This window comes from Cebus imitator, unplaced genomic scaffold (assembly GCF_001604975.1).
Source record: "Cebus imitator isolate Cc_AM_T3 unplaced genomic scaffold, Cebus_imitator-1.0 Scaffold71, whole genome shotgun sequence".
Lineage (NCBI taxonomy): Eukaryota > Metazoa > Chordata > Mammalia > Primates > Cebidae > Cebus > Cebus imitator.
The window spans coordinates 3,021,325-3,036,789 of NW_016107386.1; the positions used below are offsets into that span (position 1 = coordinate 3,021,325).

The 15,465-nt window shown below is 51.6% G+C and overlaps 1 protein-coding gene across 7 annotated transcripts; it reads right to left on the reverse strand.

Moving 5' to 3' along the window:
- Positions 1-341: 341 nt before the first annotated feature.
- On the reverse strand, positions 342-7,600 carry KAZALD1 (Kazal type serine peptidase inhibitor domain 1). Of its 7 annotated transcripts, XR_001826101.2 has the most exons (7): positions 6,587-7,600; positions 5,618-6,174; positions 4,283-4,443; positions 4,054-4,201; positions 3,743-3,861; positions 2,011-2,430; positions 342-1,408 (listed from the first exon to the last, which is right to left on the reverse strand). XR_001826101.2 is itself a non-coding variant. In XM_017531214.2 (6 exons), exons 2-5 carry the CDS (start codon positions 6,120-6,122, stop codon positions 3,770-3,772), a joined length of 906 nt encoding a protein of 301 aa, XP_017386703.1. In that variant the 5' UTR covers positions 6,123-6,174; positions 6,587-7,599; the 3' UTR covers positions 342-1,408; positions 3,743-3,769. The 7 variants fall into 7 exon arrangements, 6 of the variants coding, with proteins under 6 accessions (XP_017386703.1, XP_017386702.1, XP_017386704.1 ...); XM_017531214.2 differs by lacking the exon at positions 2,011-2,430 and having other exon boundaries at positions 6,587-7,599; XM_017531213.2 differs by having other exon boundaries at positions 516-2,430.
- Positions 7,601-15,465: the final 7,865 nt, after the last annotated feature.

Below are 15,465 nucleotides of genomic sequence, written 5' to 3' on the forward strand. Positions count from 1 at the left end.
AACCTACATGTAGGCTGGGTGTGGTGGCTCACTCCTGTAATCCCAGAACTTTGGGAGGCTGAGGCGGGCAGGTCACTGGAGGGCAGAAGTTCGAGACCAGCCTGGCCAACATATTGAAACCTCATCTCTACTAAAAATACAAAGAATTAGCAGGGCATGGTGGCGTGCACCTATAATCCCAGCTACTTGGGAGGCTGAAGCAGGAGAATTGTGTAAACCCAGGAGGCAGAGGTTGCAATGATCCGAGATAGCACAGCTGTAATCCAGCCTGGGCGACACAGTGAGACTGCATCTCAAAAAAACAAAAGCCTACATGTATAATATATCCACATACATATATATGCATTTAAATAACCCACATACATATATTGTGACATGTATACATGTATACATACAATGCACATATAACCATGAATATATTCAATGTTTGTTACGTATAGATATCACACAGAGATATCATAGTAATATATGCTACACATACATGTGCACATTCATATAGATTAAATGAATACAAATTGAAGCATCTTTTTTTTTTTTTTAACTCAGATTTTTCCAGGTCAAGTAAATTGTCTCAAGGTCCCTGGCCCAGGTCTGAATGTTACTACCAGAATGATCCACCAGATAGCGCTCCTTCCCCACTTCCTGTACTTCCAAGTGTTGCCAGAGATGTCGCCTATTTCCGCTAAAACTCGCAGAGCCAGGAGTACCCCTGGCGCTTCCCCGCACGCCACCGCTCGCGCCCTCCCCCCAGCCCCCACCAGCGTGGTGAGCGTGTCCTCGGTCCCCAGGGTCTGCAGTCTTGGCGCTCTCTGAGTCGGGTTTATCTTTCCGGCTTTCAGGCATCTTTTTGAGGGTCACTCTCCGGCTTCGAGCGGAGAGTTCTGCTCAGTGCGCACAGCGACCCCCGGTCACCAGAGCCCCAGGGGCTGGGCTTCGCTCGGACACCCTCGGTTACGCAGCACGGTTGCGCAACCCTTCTTTGGCTTCTTCGCGGTTACAAGCATCCAGACGAAGCGGCCCGCCTCCTCATGACAGCCCGAGGAGGTAACCCGCGGTGGTCATTTGCAGACAGCCCCCTCTGGCTTCCTCTTCACCCCCTGCCCTAGGTGGAGGAGAGACGCACGCCCAGCCCGGCTCAGCTAAAAGCTGGGCGAAGGGCCCGGCTGAGACCTGGAAGCCTAGGCTTGGGAGGGGCTGGTCCGAGGAACCCTTGCTGCCCCGGTTGGTCCTGGCTCCTATGAAGAAAGCGCATTCCAGGGTTCCTGGAATTGAGGACTATACTTTGAAGCGGACTATACTTAAAATCTCGGAGTGGGGGAAGCAGGGTGCGACTGAGCCTCTTCCGCCTTCAGGCCTGGGCAACTCTGGGTTAGAGCTCCTGGAGCCTCACATCTCGGGTGTGAGCAACCTAGGACACAGAACGCGGGGATGGCTTGGAAGCCCGTGGGGAGGCGAAGCCGGGAGTTCTGACAGCGGCTCAGCCTCCCCATCCTCCTCCTTCCCCCTCCTCTTCCCTCCCCCGGGAGCAGCAGGAAATTATTTATTAAAACGCCGCCCGCGCTCTCATTTATTTGCGGTGAATAATCCTCGGCATCTCAGCACGTTTATTAAACCTTTCCCGTCCCCGCGCCCGCATTACTTTAATAATAAATCGCGTGTCACTTTCCAGCGACGTTATTAAAGCGCGTCCGCTGCAGCAGAGGCGGGGTGCGGGGAGGGAGGAGGCGGTGGGCAACAGTTCTCCCATTCCAGGCTGTGGGGCTTGAACTAGCACGGCGGTGGCGGGGGAGGGGAACTGAGGCTGCTACGAGGCTGCTCCTGAACACCTACAAAGTCGGCTAACGCGATCTAGGAGTAAGGATTCCCCCGGGACCTACATGACCCTCTCCGGTGGGGTGGGGCTTTTGGCGAGGAGCCTCTGCTCTGCAGGTGGGCGCGGTAGGAGCTATGGGCCCGCAGAGGGCGCCTTGGAGCCCAGTTCGGCGAAGAGCAAACTAGGGGGCGGATTACCCGGTTGATACTGGGACTTACTCCCATGTCCCCTCTTTCAGCGCCCAGAGGATTCTGGCCACGACGCCGAACAGCACGCCCCACCCCCGCCTACCCCTCTGCTCCTGCTTCGGTGGTCGCCCTGGAATCAGCTACTGGTATCCAACCCGCTTGCGCTGTTGCGCGACTCCAGGGACCGCCTGGCTTCAGCCCGGGTTCGGCAATAAAATCTGTCCCTGGCTTAGGGACCGTGGGCAAGGCAGCAGTAGATGGAGTAGTGCGTAGCCGCAGGAGGGGCGGCCAGGCAAGTCCTCGGGTTGGAGTTCCGAACCACGCCCCTCCCAGGAGACCGGGCTCCCTGCGTTCGGCCCTAGAGGACAAACTGTGACGCGGATCCAAGGGCAGGCCCTCCCGCAGTGGCGCCAGGATCCTGGTGGAGCCCTGGCGTATGAGGCCGTTGTTATCCACGCACAGCATCTCGGCCTCGCTGACTTACGCTTTCATTCTCTTCTTCAATCATTAAATACACATTGAATCTCACCAGTGTCCCTGGGCTAGGTGAGGAGAATGAGGAAAGAGACTTGGGGAGCCCAAGAATGTGGTTCTGGGAGGGACCCCAAGCCAGATAGGACAGGTCACAATTGGGACAAATAGGAAACAGGCTTACTATGGCTCCGGGTTCTGCAGGGAAATGAGTAGATGCCTATGGGAGCTGGGGAAGGGTATGGACCACACAGGTGACCAAACTTCTGCTCCCCTCTATCCAGTTTATGCTTTCATTTCGGGGGGCTATCCACATAGGCCTGATTCCCCATTCTGCCTGGGGAAGTGTTTGGCGTAAGATGAGCACAGAAGCAGGTATCTATACCAGCCCCAATGGAGGGCAGACTGGGATTATGCCTTCCCTCCAACCAGATGGCCCCACCTCCCTCCCTCAAAGGCAGGGTAGGCCCAAGTTCAAGCCTTCTCTCTGTACATCTGGCAGGCATGTGCTTAGAGAACAGGCCCTGTAGCTTCTGGAAGCCAGAGTTCTGCTAGTGTGGGAGGCCTCCCAGGGATATTCCATTTTCATGTGCACAACTGCATAAACTGTGTGTGCATCTGTGTGGCCCAGTTCATTAGAAATCTTTATTGGTGCCTAGCCCTGTGCTAGGCTTTGCCCAGTACAGAGTGGTATAAGATCTGGAGCTGGCCTCGCCCATCTCTCTGCGCTGAACTAAGCCATGCTCCACTGCACTCTCTCCTGTACAAAAGACAGCAGACAGCAAAGAGGACTGCAGTTAGTAGGTGCAACTGGGGCTTAGGAGAGAGGGAAAAGTTCTGGAAGATGACTTTGGGGAAGAGGTAAACAAGCTAGGTAAATGTTGGGGACCAGGAAAGAGCAAGAACCAGGGCCTGGGAGGAAGAGCAGTTAGAAGAGTGGCTGAGCAGGGCTGGAAGAAGTGGAAGATCCTGGTGCCTGCACCTCTTGTGTCTGCTCCAGCCCCCACCCCAGCCTGGGGAACAGTCTGTTGGAGGTCCTACTGGCCAGGGCATCTCCTGCACGGGCTCCTCTGTACCCCACAGCTCCTGGTCTCAGCCTCTCTCCCTATCGTCCTCCAGCTTTTCTCTCTCCCCTACCACCCTGCTACCTTGGAGTCAAGTAGGCCTCCCATGATCACCCCTACTGAGAGCATGAAAGCAGTCCATGAAGGGACCCTGCTCCCCTTTCCAGGCATTTTCAAGAGCAGGGATGAACACTACAGGCGCTCACCCACCCCCATGGGCCAGAACTCTGGATCTAGTAGTAATCACTCTCTTCACTTTCAGCCTCCTCCTCAGGAACCAGGTTTAGTGATCGCAGCTGGGGGATTCCTGTAGAGTTGAGCTGATCTGCAAACACACATGGGCAAAGGACAGAGAACAGGAGAGAGGGGCTGTCATTGCCCACATAGCTCAGTCTGCAGAAGGCTATGCTTGTGTATGCACCCACAGGCACACAGACACATGGATTGCTTTTTATGCATTCACAGCTGGACTCCAGAACCATCCCTCCCAATCCCCGGAGCTCAGCGATCCCCTTACCAGGTGTGAGCACTGTCAAGCTAGCAGGGGCCTCCACCTGACCCAGGGCATTGCGTGCAAGGCAGCGGTAGGTGCCCTCGTCGCTGGGACGCACAGCTTGGATCTGCAGCCAGCCAGTCACCTCAAACCTCTGGGGTCCACCCCTAAACTGGAGCCAGGAAAGGAATCAGCAGGGTCCTTCTGGAGGGCCCTGGGCTGCCTGAGGGGAGCCTCTCCCACCGGTGTCTACCTGCACGGAGATGTGGGGGTCATCCCCTGGCAGCTGGATGTCCAGGCCATCTTTCCTCCACTCAATGGAGGCCATGGGGTAGGCAAACACCTCACAGCCAAAGATCACATCCTGCCCTGTCACATTCCAAGTGTCATAAGGATGCGACAGGATCTGGGGCCCTGGGGATGAAGGTGGGATATCTGAGAACAGCATGGCCCAGCAAAGGCATCTGGTCCGGCAAAGACATGATACACAAATTTTTGTTGACGTGCTTGTGGCAGAACACAATATATGCTGATGTAAATACATCCATAAACACACCATGACACACACAGGTACACACAGATGTGGGATGCAGGTACACACAAGAGTATCATGCAGATGTGGAGATGTACATGCACATGTGCACACAGAACCTTATGCAGATGCAATGCACAAACAAGCGCACACACCTACACTGTATCTTGGCAGCCACTCTGTCCCCAACTGTTCCCCTGTCCTCATTCCACCCTCCCCAGGCTTTCCTGCAGTGCCAGTAACCAACACCTCCAGGCCCCCCTTCCCCCTTTTCTAAACAGGCCCAGTTCCCAAAGGCAGGAAGAGCAGCCGTTCCCTCCACCGCACCCCCTGGGGGTGTCCCCCGGCAAGGCCGAGAAGCTGAAGCTGAACTCTCGAGACAGGCAGGAAGCCTGCAGGAGAGCAGGAAATTGTTGGGACCCTGCAGAGTGTTTGTTTTCTGGCTGCCGCAGCCAAGCCAGACCCAGAGCCAGGGCTCAGGAAGTGAAAGTTACTAAAGCCGCCAAGGAAAACTAGAGGCCTGAATGTCCCCCAGTCCCTGGGGATAGACAGAGAGAACTAGCTGAGCTCCCCGCTCCCATTCACTAATCCCTAAACGCAGGAGAAAAGAGAGAGGTGGGGAGACTGGGTGAACAGACTGCTCTAAGAATCTGCCCAAATGAAACATGACTGCATCTCACAGAAACCCGTCTTGCTGCCTGGACTCCACTGGTCTGGGAAAAGTGTTAGGGTCTCAGAGTCAACCATAGGCTATGTGCCAGCACCCTCAGAGGACCTGTCCCTCCCTGCCAGCCAGCTCTGGAGCTTTCACGTGGTTCAGCGCATGCAGCTTGCTGAGGAAGCCTGGGACACCCACTCCACTCCATCCCCCACCCCCACCTTCAGGAGGCAGCTTCTATGGACCAGTAGCGAAAGCAGGGTTTTATACTGGACTCGAGACCTCTACGGCCTTATCTTTTTTGCTCTGCTGGCCCGAGACCAATGTCGTCTGTGGTCGGGGAGCAGTGCCTCCAGGAAGCTTAAGTGTTGGGGGTGGAGGCCCCGGGTCGTTCATACCCGATTCGCAGGGCCCCGGGTGTGCCACAGTGAGGTTGGCATCGGGCCGAGCTCGGGCCACCTCCTGCAGGCGGCAGATCTGGGCGTAGGTGTGACCGTCGGACCCGCAGAGCGGGCGCTGCGAGCGACAGGCACACAGCGGTTCTGGCACCTCTCCACGGCTCAGGTCGCCGCCTGTGTCCAGCCGGCACTCAAGCTCCTCGCCGCAGCCCCCGTAGAAGTGAGCATTGGGGTCAAGGTCGCAGAGCTGGCCCTCGAGGTTGGCGCATTCCCAGCAGCAGCCGCATGGGTCACGCACCAAGCCAGCCAGGCAGCCCCGCGGCGCGGCGCACTCCTCTGGCCGGCAGGGAGCGCAGCCCTCGCCCTCCGCTAGCAGCCGCAGCCAGCCGCGCTGCAGGTAATCGGGGCCTGGGGACGGCCTTGCGCCGGTCGGGGACGGCGTCCGCACCACCAGCAGTAGCAGGAGCAGAGGCAGCGCCAAGGCAGCTGCGGGCAGCGGCGGCATGGTTAGCTGGAAGCCCTGCGAGCACTCGGAGCATCAGCGCGTTCTCGGCACCCTGCCAGAAAGGGAAGCCAGGTCAGGAGGTCAGAAACAGGGCCTGTGCCGAAGGACCAACCTCACAGCTTCTTATACCAAAGCATGACGCTAGCATCGCCTCCTTCCCTGCTACCAAGTTGACTCCCCCAACACAAAGGCCTAGTGACCCTCTAGGGATTATCCAGTTGTGGCAGTTGGCAATCAATTGGGCTGTTGGTGGGGGGGTCTGGGAGTGAAGAGAGGTGAGGAAGGATGATAAGGCTCAGGAGCGCGCATGCACACCCACCGCCAGCACCACTTCTGTTCACCATCCGACTCCGATGCCCCTGAGCATCCTTGCCCGAAGAGAATCGACGGCTCCAGAAGAAGCTGTTAATGGGGGGTGGGAACTGATGCCCCCTCGTGTATGGCCTGGGGCGCAGGGTGCTCACCTAGTATCCTGGACTACGCCCTTCGGAGAAGCTATGATTCGAGTCCGAAAGAGAGGATGATGGAAAGAAAGCAGGGGTGCAGTCAGCCGGGCCCGCCAGCCACCTCTGCTCCGGCCTGAGGACTTCTGAGAGAGTCCACGACTTGGATTCAGAAAGCAGCTCCTCCGCCCCCCTCTCTCCGCCCCTCGATGTCGCGCACCCGCCTTCCCACTAGTTCTAAGGCTGCCAATTTTATGCAGCCGCAAGGGACCCTCCTGGGCCATTTCCCCCAGCCTGGCCCAAAGTCACAATGCAAGCAGAGGAGCCGTAACCAGACACCGAGGCTGGGAGAAAGGAAAGGGATGAGGACCGGAGGCGGGGAGTGGGGGTAGGAGTTTGGCTGGGAAGCTCAAAGCATTGGGTGAACCGCTAGGCCTCGTCACATCTAACTTTACAGTCCCTGGCGTCGGCGAGGGCAACTGCATTAGGGGGAGGCGGCAGGAGCTCTGGTGCCAAGTCATTTTACGATCGATGTCGGGGCGCTGTTGGAGGGCAGGACCAACCAACTTCGTCTCCCCGCAGCCCAGGGCTGGTTGCTGGGAGCGACTGCAGGCTTGCCCACCCAGCTGCCCTACTGAGGCGCGGACAGAGTGGGCGCCTACATCTGACTTCCCTCATCTGGCCTCCTCCTTCCTCCCCACATCCGGCAGGTGCTGCGACCCGCAAGTGAGCTGGGTGATTTGAGGTCGGAGGCTACCAGCGGCCGCAGGGAGCAGCGGGCTGGCGCCTCCCCGGCGGACGTCCCTCAGGTCGGGATTACAGGTTATGATTGTGAGGCTGGCAGGGCCGGAGGCACTCAGCCTCGCGGCCGCCACCACCGCCACCGTGGCACTTTGGGGCGGGGATGAGAGCATTCCTAGGGACCCGCCCGCCAAACCCGGGTCGGCCAGGCCCCGCCCCGGCTGGTCCCGCGCGGCTCACTGAAGCTGCGGCGCAGTCCAGATCGCAGAGGGCGGAGAATGCAATCTGCTGCCGTCGAGGGGGCGGCACTTAGTCAGGCTCCGCCCACAAGGCCAGGCTGCGGCACCCTTCAGCCCGCGCGAGATCGGCTCCGCATGCGCACTGGAGCCCCGGTGGTCCAGCCTGGACTCTTTGAAGAGTGCTTCTGAGCTTGGCCAAGCCCTTTTGGGCTGCCGAGCCACGCAGGCGCCATCGTTGGCCAGAGGGGTTTTGAGGATGTGGGCAAGGGCAGATATTCTCTCCCAGTCTCCAATTCGAAAGAGGGACGAGAAGGGAACTTCACGCGAGGTCCTCGCAACTGTCGCGAGAATCAGAACAGGAACTCTAGGAACCGAGAACACTAAGAGCCCGCGGATTTTAAACAAGAAAAAGAAAGGGCGGAGCCAGCCCTGGCCTGTAGTTGTGAGTAATCCCTGGTCCTTGGCCTTCAAGGCAACTGAAGTGGCGACCTAGGCAGAAGGGTAACTGTCAGAGAGCTGCTGGAAACCCTGAAAAAAGGCCAGAGACGGGGACTTCTGGGGCTGACGAATGGAGTTACCCAAGGAGAGGTCTCTGGGGACGGAGCACCTTGGGTAACTGGAGCTACAGAACAGAAGCAAGTTCGGGATCTCTTAATGAATTGCTCCCGGCTTCTAAGACCTGGAGCCGATATTTCAACAACAAACTCCACAGACCTAGAAACTCTTCACTTTTCCCACTATTGTAGCTGGTTGCATAATTTCAGTCTTTGCTATGCTCTAAGCTTCTGGTAGGAATCGTGCCTAACTCACTACTGTATTTTGTGAACCTAGCCCCGTGCCTGGTGGCATGGCAAATTCTTGGTAAATATTTGTGGATTAAATGTGAGTGAGACTGCCTGAGTGTTTAACCTGGATTTTCTGAGCCGCTGATAGAGAACAGTAGACAGGGAACCGGCGCCCTCTGGTGGGCTAGTGGTTATTGACGAGAACATCCTTGAACCATGCATCGAGGTAGGCACAAATATAATAAAAGGGGATCCGCTGTTGTTAAGTAGAGGTTTTGTTCCAGTAAAACCCCACAAACGGCCGGGCGCAGTGGCTCACGCCTGTAATCCCAGCACTTTGGGAGACCGAGGCAGACGGATCAGCTGAGTTTGGGAGTTCGAGACCAGCCTGGCCACTGCTGGTCCAGCCTGGGCGACAGAGCAAGACTGTCTCCAAAAACTAAAAATAAAAAATAGAATTTTAAAAATAAAAGAATGAAAAGGGTCCTATACATATGAACAACAGAAGATGAAACAGGACATACAGAGTCATTGTGTAACTTGGTTAAAAAAAAAAAAGAAATTAAAGGATCCACATATTTTAACCTGCTACTTCATGAACTCTGTTTTGAAACAGCTGGTGAAAATAGTAGAGTTGCAACTCTGAAGAAGAAGCAGGAGTGAAACAGATGGTCCATACTGACCTATTAGAGATGGATACAGAGGAATTGGGTTTCCTTTGAAGATTAGAATTGGTTAAGTGAAAAAAAAGCTCAACATAGATGATTCAAGTGGAATACTTTGTAGCTACCTACTGGGACAAATAGGCGAAGTCAAAGAAAATAATGTATGTAGTTAAAAAAAAAGATGAAAAGTACCTGTGGAAAAATAAGGTTAAGAGAAAATGAGGACCCGGTGTGGTGGCTCACGCCCGTAATCCCAACACTTTGGGAGGCCAAGGTATGCCCTTCACCTGAGGTCATGGGTTCAAGACCAGCCTGGCCAACATAGAGAAACCTTGTCTCTACTAATAATACAAATATTAGCTGGGTGTGACGGTGCATGCCTGTAATCCCAGCTGCTTGGGAGGCTGAGGCACGAGAATCGCTTGAACCCCAGAGATGGAGGTTGCAGTGAGCCGAGATCACACCATTGCACTCCACCTGGGGCAACAAGAGTGAAACTCCATCTAAAAAGAGAGAGAGAAAAGGAGAAGTATATGGATACTGATCACAACTGTATATATATTTATCATCTATATCACCGATAAACACCCTAAAAGAATTTGGAATGAGGCTGACTAATGGTTGAGTGTAATACTCACTACTCCTTTATTTTATAAGGTTGTTATTATTATTATTTGAGATGGAGACTAGCTTTGTCACCCAGGCTGGAGTGTAGTGGTGCAATCTCAGCTCACTGCAACCTTGGCCTCCCAGGTTCAAGCGATTCTCCTGTCCCAGCTTCCTGAGAAGCCGCCAGCTTATTTATTTATTTATTTATTTAAGTAGAGACAGGGTTTTGCCATGTTGGCCAGGCTGATCATGAATTCCTGGCCTCAAGTGATCTGCCCACCTCGGCCTCCCAGTAGAGGCTATTTTTATATGTAAATTAGAATGTCAAGATAAATGTAGCAAAGTTGGGACAGCCAGGTAGAAAGATTGGCTGGGTGTGGTGGTTTACGCCTATAATTCCAGCACTTTGGGAGGCCAAGGTGGGTGGATCACCTGAGGTCAGGAGTTTGAGACCAGCCTTGGCAACATGGCAAAACCCCGTTTCTACTAAATATACAAAAATTAGCCCAGCATGGTGGCATGTGCCTATAATCCCAGCTACTTGGGAGGCTGAGACAAAAGAATTGCTTGAACCCAGGAGGCAGAACTTGCAGTGAGCCGAGATCACACCATGTATTCCAGCCTGGGCAACAGAGCAAAAATCCATCTCAAAAAAAGAAAAAGGAAAAACGTAATTCAGCTACAAGTAGTGTTAAAAATGAAAACTGGGCCGGGCGCAGTGGCTCACGCCCGTAATCCCAACACTTTGGGAGGCCGAGGCGGGTGGATCACGAGGTCAAGAGATCGAGACCATCCTGGTCAACATGGTGAAACCCCGTCTCTACTAAAAATACAAAAAATTAGCTGGGCATGGTGGCGCATGCCTGTAATCCCAGCTACTCAGGAGGCTGAGGCAGGAGAATTGCCTGAACCCAGGAGGCGGAGGTTGCGGTGAGCCGAGATCGCGCCATTGCACTCCAGCCTGGGTAACAAGAGCGAAACTCCGTCTCAAAAAAAAAAAAAAAAAAAAAAATGAAAACTGGACTAGCCAGGAACTGGCTCTTGAATACCTCGACATTAAGGCAAGTTGAATAAGCTTCAAGACATCTAGAAGGAATCAGGCCTCGGTATACCTTCCTGTATCTCAGAAGGCAACCCCTCCCTCCCCACGCCCACCTTCAGTATCCCATTGACCATTGAGATGGCAACTATAGCTCCATGCAACCTGATGACTTGGCCAAATGTTGTATTGATGAACTTAGAAAAGATGCTTAAATCATTCTACATGTAGATTATTTCTACATTTCTTTTTCTTTTCTATTTTTTTTTTGAGACAGAGTTTCACTCTTGTTGCCCAGGCTGGAGTGCAATGGCACGATCTTGGCTCACTGCAACCTCCACCTGCCCTAGATAACCTTTTTTTTTTTGAGACAGGGTGTTTTTCTCTGTTGTTCAGGCTAGAGTGCAGTGGCACGATCATGGTTTGCTGCAGCCTCAAACTCCTGGGCTCAAAGGATCCTTCCACCTCAGCCTCCCAAGTAGCTGGGACTATAGGCACACCACTGTACCTGGCTAATACTTTTATTTTTGCAAAGACAAGGTCTTACTATGTTAACCAGGCTGGTTTTGAACTCCTGACCTCAAGCAGCCCTCCCACCTCAGCCTCCCAGATTGCTGGGATTATGGATGTAAACCACTGTGTCTGACCAATAACCACTTTTAACTCTATAATTTTACCTGGTTTTGACATTTATATAAATTGGGACATGCCTAGGATTGGAATTACTGCTTCATGTGATATGCATATTCAACATTAGACAATTTTTTCTTCCTTTTTTTTAATTTTGAGAAACAGGGTCTCACTCTATCTGGGCTAGTCCCAAACTCCTTGGCTCAAGAGATCCTCCCACCTCAGCCTCCCAAAATGCTGGGATTATCAATATTAGTATATTACTGTACATTTTTTCCAGTGTGACTATATGAATTTATATAGTCTTCAGCAGTTTCTGAAAGTTTTCATTACGACACATCCTTGCCAAGAGTTGATACTGTTATTGTTCTTTTAAATTTTAGCCATTACGTAAAAAATTTTGGAGCCTAAAATTTTTTAATGGCCAGTTCTGCAAGGATTTCCCCCATTGGATTTTTTTTAAGAAAAAACCTTTTATTTTGAATTTTAGACTTGGATAGAAGTTGCCAGAATAGCAAAGAAAGTTCTCATGTACCTGTCACCTAGCCTACCCTGGTGATAACATAATATCTTATATAACCATGGTATAATGATCAAAACCAGGAAATTGAAATTTTTACAGTTCTGTTAACTAAAGAGTGGACCTTATTCGGATTTCACTGGTTTGATGCTACGTGTGTGTGTGTATTTGAAACTTTATTACATGAATAGACTTGTGTGACCATGAGGTGAGTAAATGGGCCTTCAGGGGTATGACAGGGTAAGCTGATGGCAAGGGAAAGCTAGTAGACTCTATAGTACTAAACACAATGTTATTTAATATATGAGTTGCTTTTAAAAATATTATATCAAAAGTCAGTGATGGGAAATACAGCTAGTTACTGTAGCTAAACACCCACACAACTGGATGCAGTGGCACGTGCCTGTAGTTCCAGCTACTCAGGAGGCTGAGTCCAGGAGTTTAAGTTTGGCCTGAATGAAATAGCAAGATCCTGTCTCTATAAAAACAACAAAAAGCTGGGCACAGTGGTTTACGCCTGTAACCCCAGCACTTTGGGAGGCCAAGGTAGGCGGATCACCAGATCAGGAATTCAAAACCAGCCTGGCCAGCATGGTGAAACCCCGTCTCTACTAAGAATACAAAAAGTAGCCAGGCATGGTGGCATGTGCCCGTAATTCCAGCTACTCGGGAAGCTGAGGCAGGAGAATCACTTGAACCTGGGAGGCGGAGTTTGTGGTGAGCCGAGATGACGCCACTGCACTCCAGCGTGGGCAACAGAGTGAGACTCAGTCTAAAATAACAAACAAAAAATCCCACTCTCACACACTGGCACACACACATACTCTGCATCTACCTTTGGGGGAGCTGTGCACATGGGTAGAGTTCCAGGGTTGAAGTTCACTTTGCATTATGACACACTCAGAAGGAAAGATAAGTTTCTGCCTTACATCCAATTTTACTTGAAGACAATTTTCTGTAGGTGAGGCCAATGAGATAACTTCCTGACACCCCTACAGCATCCTCGTTCCTTCCACCAGACTTCTATATTTCTATGCTGGCCCAAACCTCTCCTGAACATCACTCCAGTATATCCAGATGGATTCATCCACTTCTAGTATTTTCTTCCAAGCTGCCAGGGAAGAAGTCCATAAACAGCTCCAGGCTGCATCATACGTAAGACGCCTAGAAAAATGTATCAGTATGTCACATCTCAGGGAAATTTCTTTTTTTTGAGACCGAGATTTGCTCTTGTTGCCCAGGCTGGAGTGCAATGGCATGATCTTGGCTCACCACAACCTCCACCTCCCGGGTTCAAGTGACTCTCCTGCTTCAGTCTCCTGAGTAGCTGGGATGACAGGCATGCACCACCATGCCTGGCTAATTTTGTATTTTTAGTATAGCCGGGATTTCTCCGTGTTGTTGAGGCTGGTCTCGAACTCCCGACCTCAGGTGATCTGCCCACCTCAACCTCCCAAAATTCTGGGATTACAGGCATGAGCTACCATGCCCGGCCAAGGGAAATCTTTTATTGACTTTTCTTAGGTGATGTGCCCAACAACAATTCACCACGTGGCCCAGGAGCCGCCACACTGGACCACAAACCCCGTAACAGATGCAGTCAGTGCCTCACTCATATACCCTTGGCTCACACCAAAGGTTACCTGCAGATAGTTCCTGCATGATCTGGTGGGCCTGTCTGACTGAGGGAGTTCTTTAGCCCCCAGAGTGAGCTTGGCTGACATGCAGGGCAGGCTGGAAGTGCCATGGAGGTAACAACACGGGAGCAAGCCACATCCAGTGAAGACAAAAACCAAAGGACAAGTAATCCTGTTCCTTTCCCTTCAGTGGGATAATTCTGAGGTTATTCTATACGGTTCTGCAGAAGCCTTGGAGAGATCGAATCCCAGTTGCCCTGAGTGGTAACCTGCTCATTAATGCATCCTTTATTTGGTTTTCCTCCCCTCTCTGGCTTTCCTTCTCCCTCATTTTGTGTTCTGGGATAAACTTCCAAATAAACTACTTGTACCAATATACTTGCCTCGGGATCTGCTTTCTGGGAAACCAAAACTAAGACAACCCCATAAAAGGAGGAGGCCATCCTCCTGAGTGCCACATCAGGACCAGGGAGAGACCTTAGACCCCAAAACCACATTGTGACAATACCTTTGCTCACATCCCACTTTCTTTCCTTTCTTTCTTTCTTTTTTTTAAATAGAAATAGAATCTTTTTCTGTGGCCATGACTGGAGTGCAGCAGCATGATCATAGCTCACTGTAGCCTCAAACTTCTGGCCTTAAGCAATCCTGCCTCAGCCTCCCAAGTAGCCTGGACTACAGGTACCTGCCACCATACCTGGATAATTTTTTTTTGATAGAGACAGGGTCTGGCTATGTTGCCCAGGCTGATTGATGTCAAACTCCTGGTCTCCAAAAGTGCTGCATATCCCACTTTCTTTTTTTTCTTTTTTCCAGACAGTGTCTCTCTCTCTTGCCTAGGCTGGAGTGTAGTGGTATGATCTCAGCTCACTGCAACCTCTGCCTCCAGGTTCAAACAATTCTCCTGCCTCAGCCTTCTCAGTAGCTGGGATTACAAGCATCTGCCACCATTCCTGGCTAACATTTTTTGTATTTTCAGTAGAGACAGGGTTTTACCATGTTGTCCAGGCTGGTCTCAGACTCCTGACCTCAGGTGATCTGCTCGCCTTGACCTCCTGAAGTGCTGGGATTACAGGCGTGAGCCACCACACCTGGCCTCGGTAGCCCACTTTCAACCTTTGCTCTTGAGACAGAGTCTAGTGTTGACTTCTGTGGAATGTTGGGAAATAGGTTGACATTCTGACTCCCTTCAGCTGACCAGTTCACTGAAATTAAGGAAGAACCTAACAAATGTATGCTTAGAACTCCAAGCAAGAAATAGTGGCGGCTTTCTCAGGGCTGATGGGAAATAAAAAGGATTAACTAGCCAGAAACTACTTGGCTTTTAAGCAATCAAACCACATGGAGAATCTCACGTCCCAGTAGAGCATCAGAATATGATTCACAGAATGCTGTGCATATGTAAAAGTTCTTAGCATTACATGTCAACATACTCAGCCTGCCAAAATCCAGAATTTTGTGTGCCTTTTCTAGCATTTTCCGCAAGGGTAAGGTACAAGAAGAGAGGTAACAAAATGTAGTAATCACAGGACCAGGAGCAATGGCTCATGCCTGTGATCCTTCCTAGTGCTTTGGGAGGCCAAGGCAAGAAGATCACTTGAAGCCAGGAGCCTTGGAAATGCAGGGATACACTGCTTCTACCCACCCCCCAAAAAAATAGCTTAGCACGGTGGCATGCACTTATAGTCACAGTTACTTGAGAGGCTGAGGTGGGAGGATCGCTTGAGCCCAGGAGTTCAAGGCTGCAGTGAACCATGATTGTGCCACTGCACTCCAGCCTGGGTGACAACACAAGACCTCATCTCCAAAAACGAAACAAAAAAGGGATAATCAGGAGAACTGCCCAACAAACCTGCTGGCTCTCTCCCGTGATAGGGAAAGTGGGAAATTTGTTGAGTAGAATCATATAGAAGTTGATGAACTTAAGAAGTGTGTAGAAATTTGGCGCTTTAAATTTGGGGTTAAGATCCCCTGGATCCTGGGACTTTTTGACTTGCTATCAGTCTCCCCTCAATAATTTTTTTTTTTTTTTTTT

What these genes read in the sequence shown, in the direction of transcription:
- KAZALD1 (XM_017531214.2), bottom strand. Translation starts at nt 6,122, where the DNA reads ATGCCGCCGCTGCCCGCAGCTGCCTTGGCGCTGCCTCTGCTCCTGCTA. An exon ending in CCCGGGGCCCTGCGAATCGG is followed by an intron (nt 4,444 to 5,617) that starts GTATGAACGACC and finishes CTTCATCCCCAG; the next exon opens with GGCCCCAGATCCTGTCGCAT. An exon ending in ACCCCCACATCTCCGTGCAG is followed by an intron (nt 4,202 to 4,282) that starts GTAGACACCGGT and finishes TCCTGGCTCCAG; the next exon opens with TTTAGGGGTGGACCCCAGAG.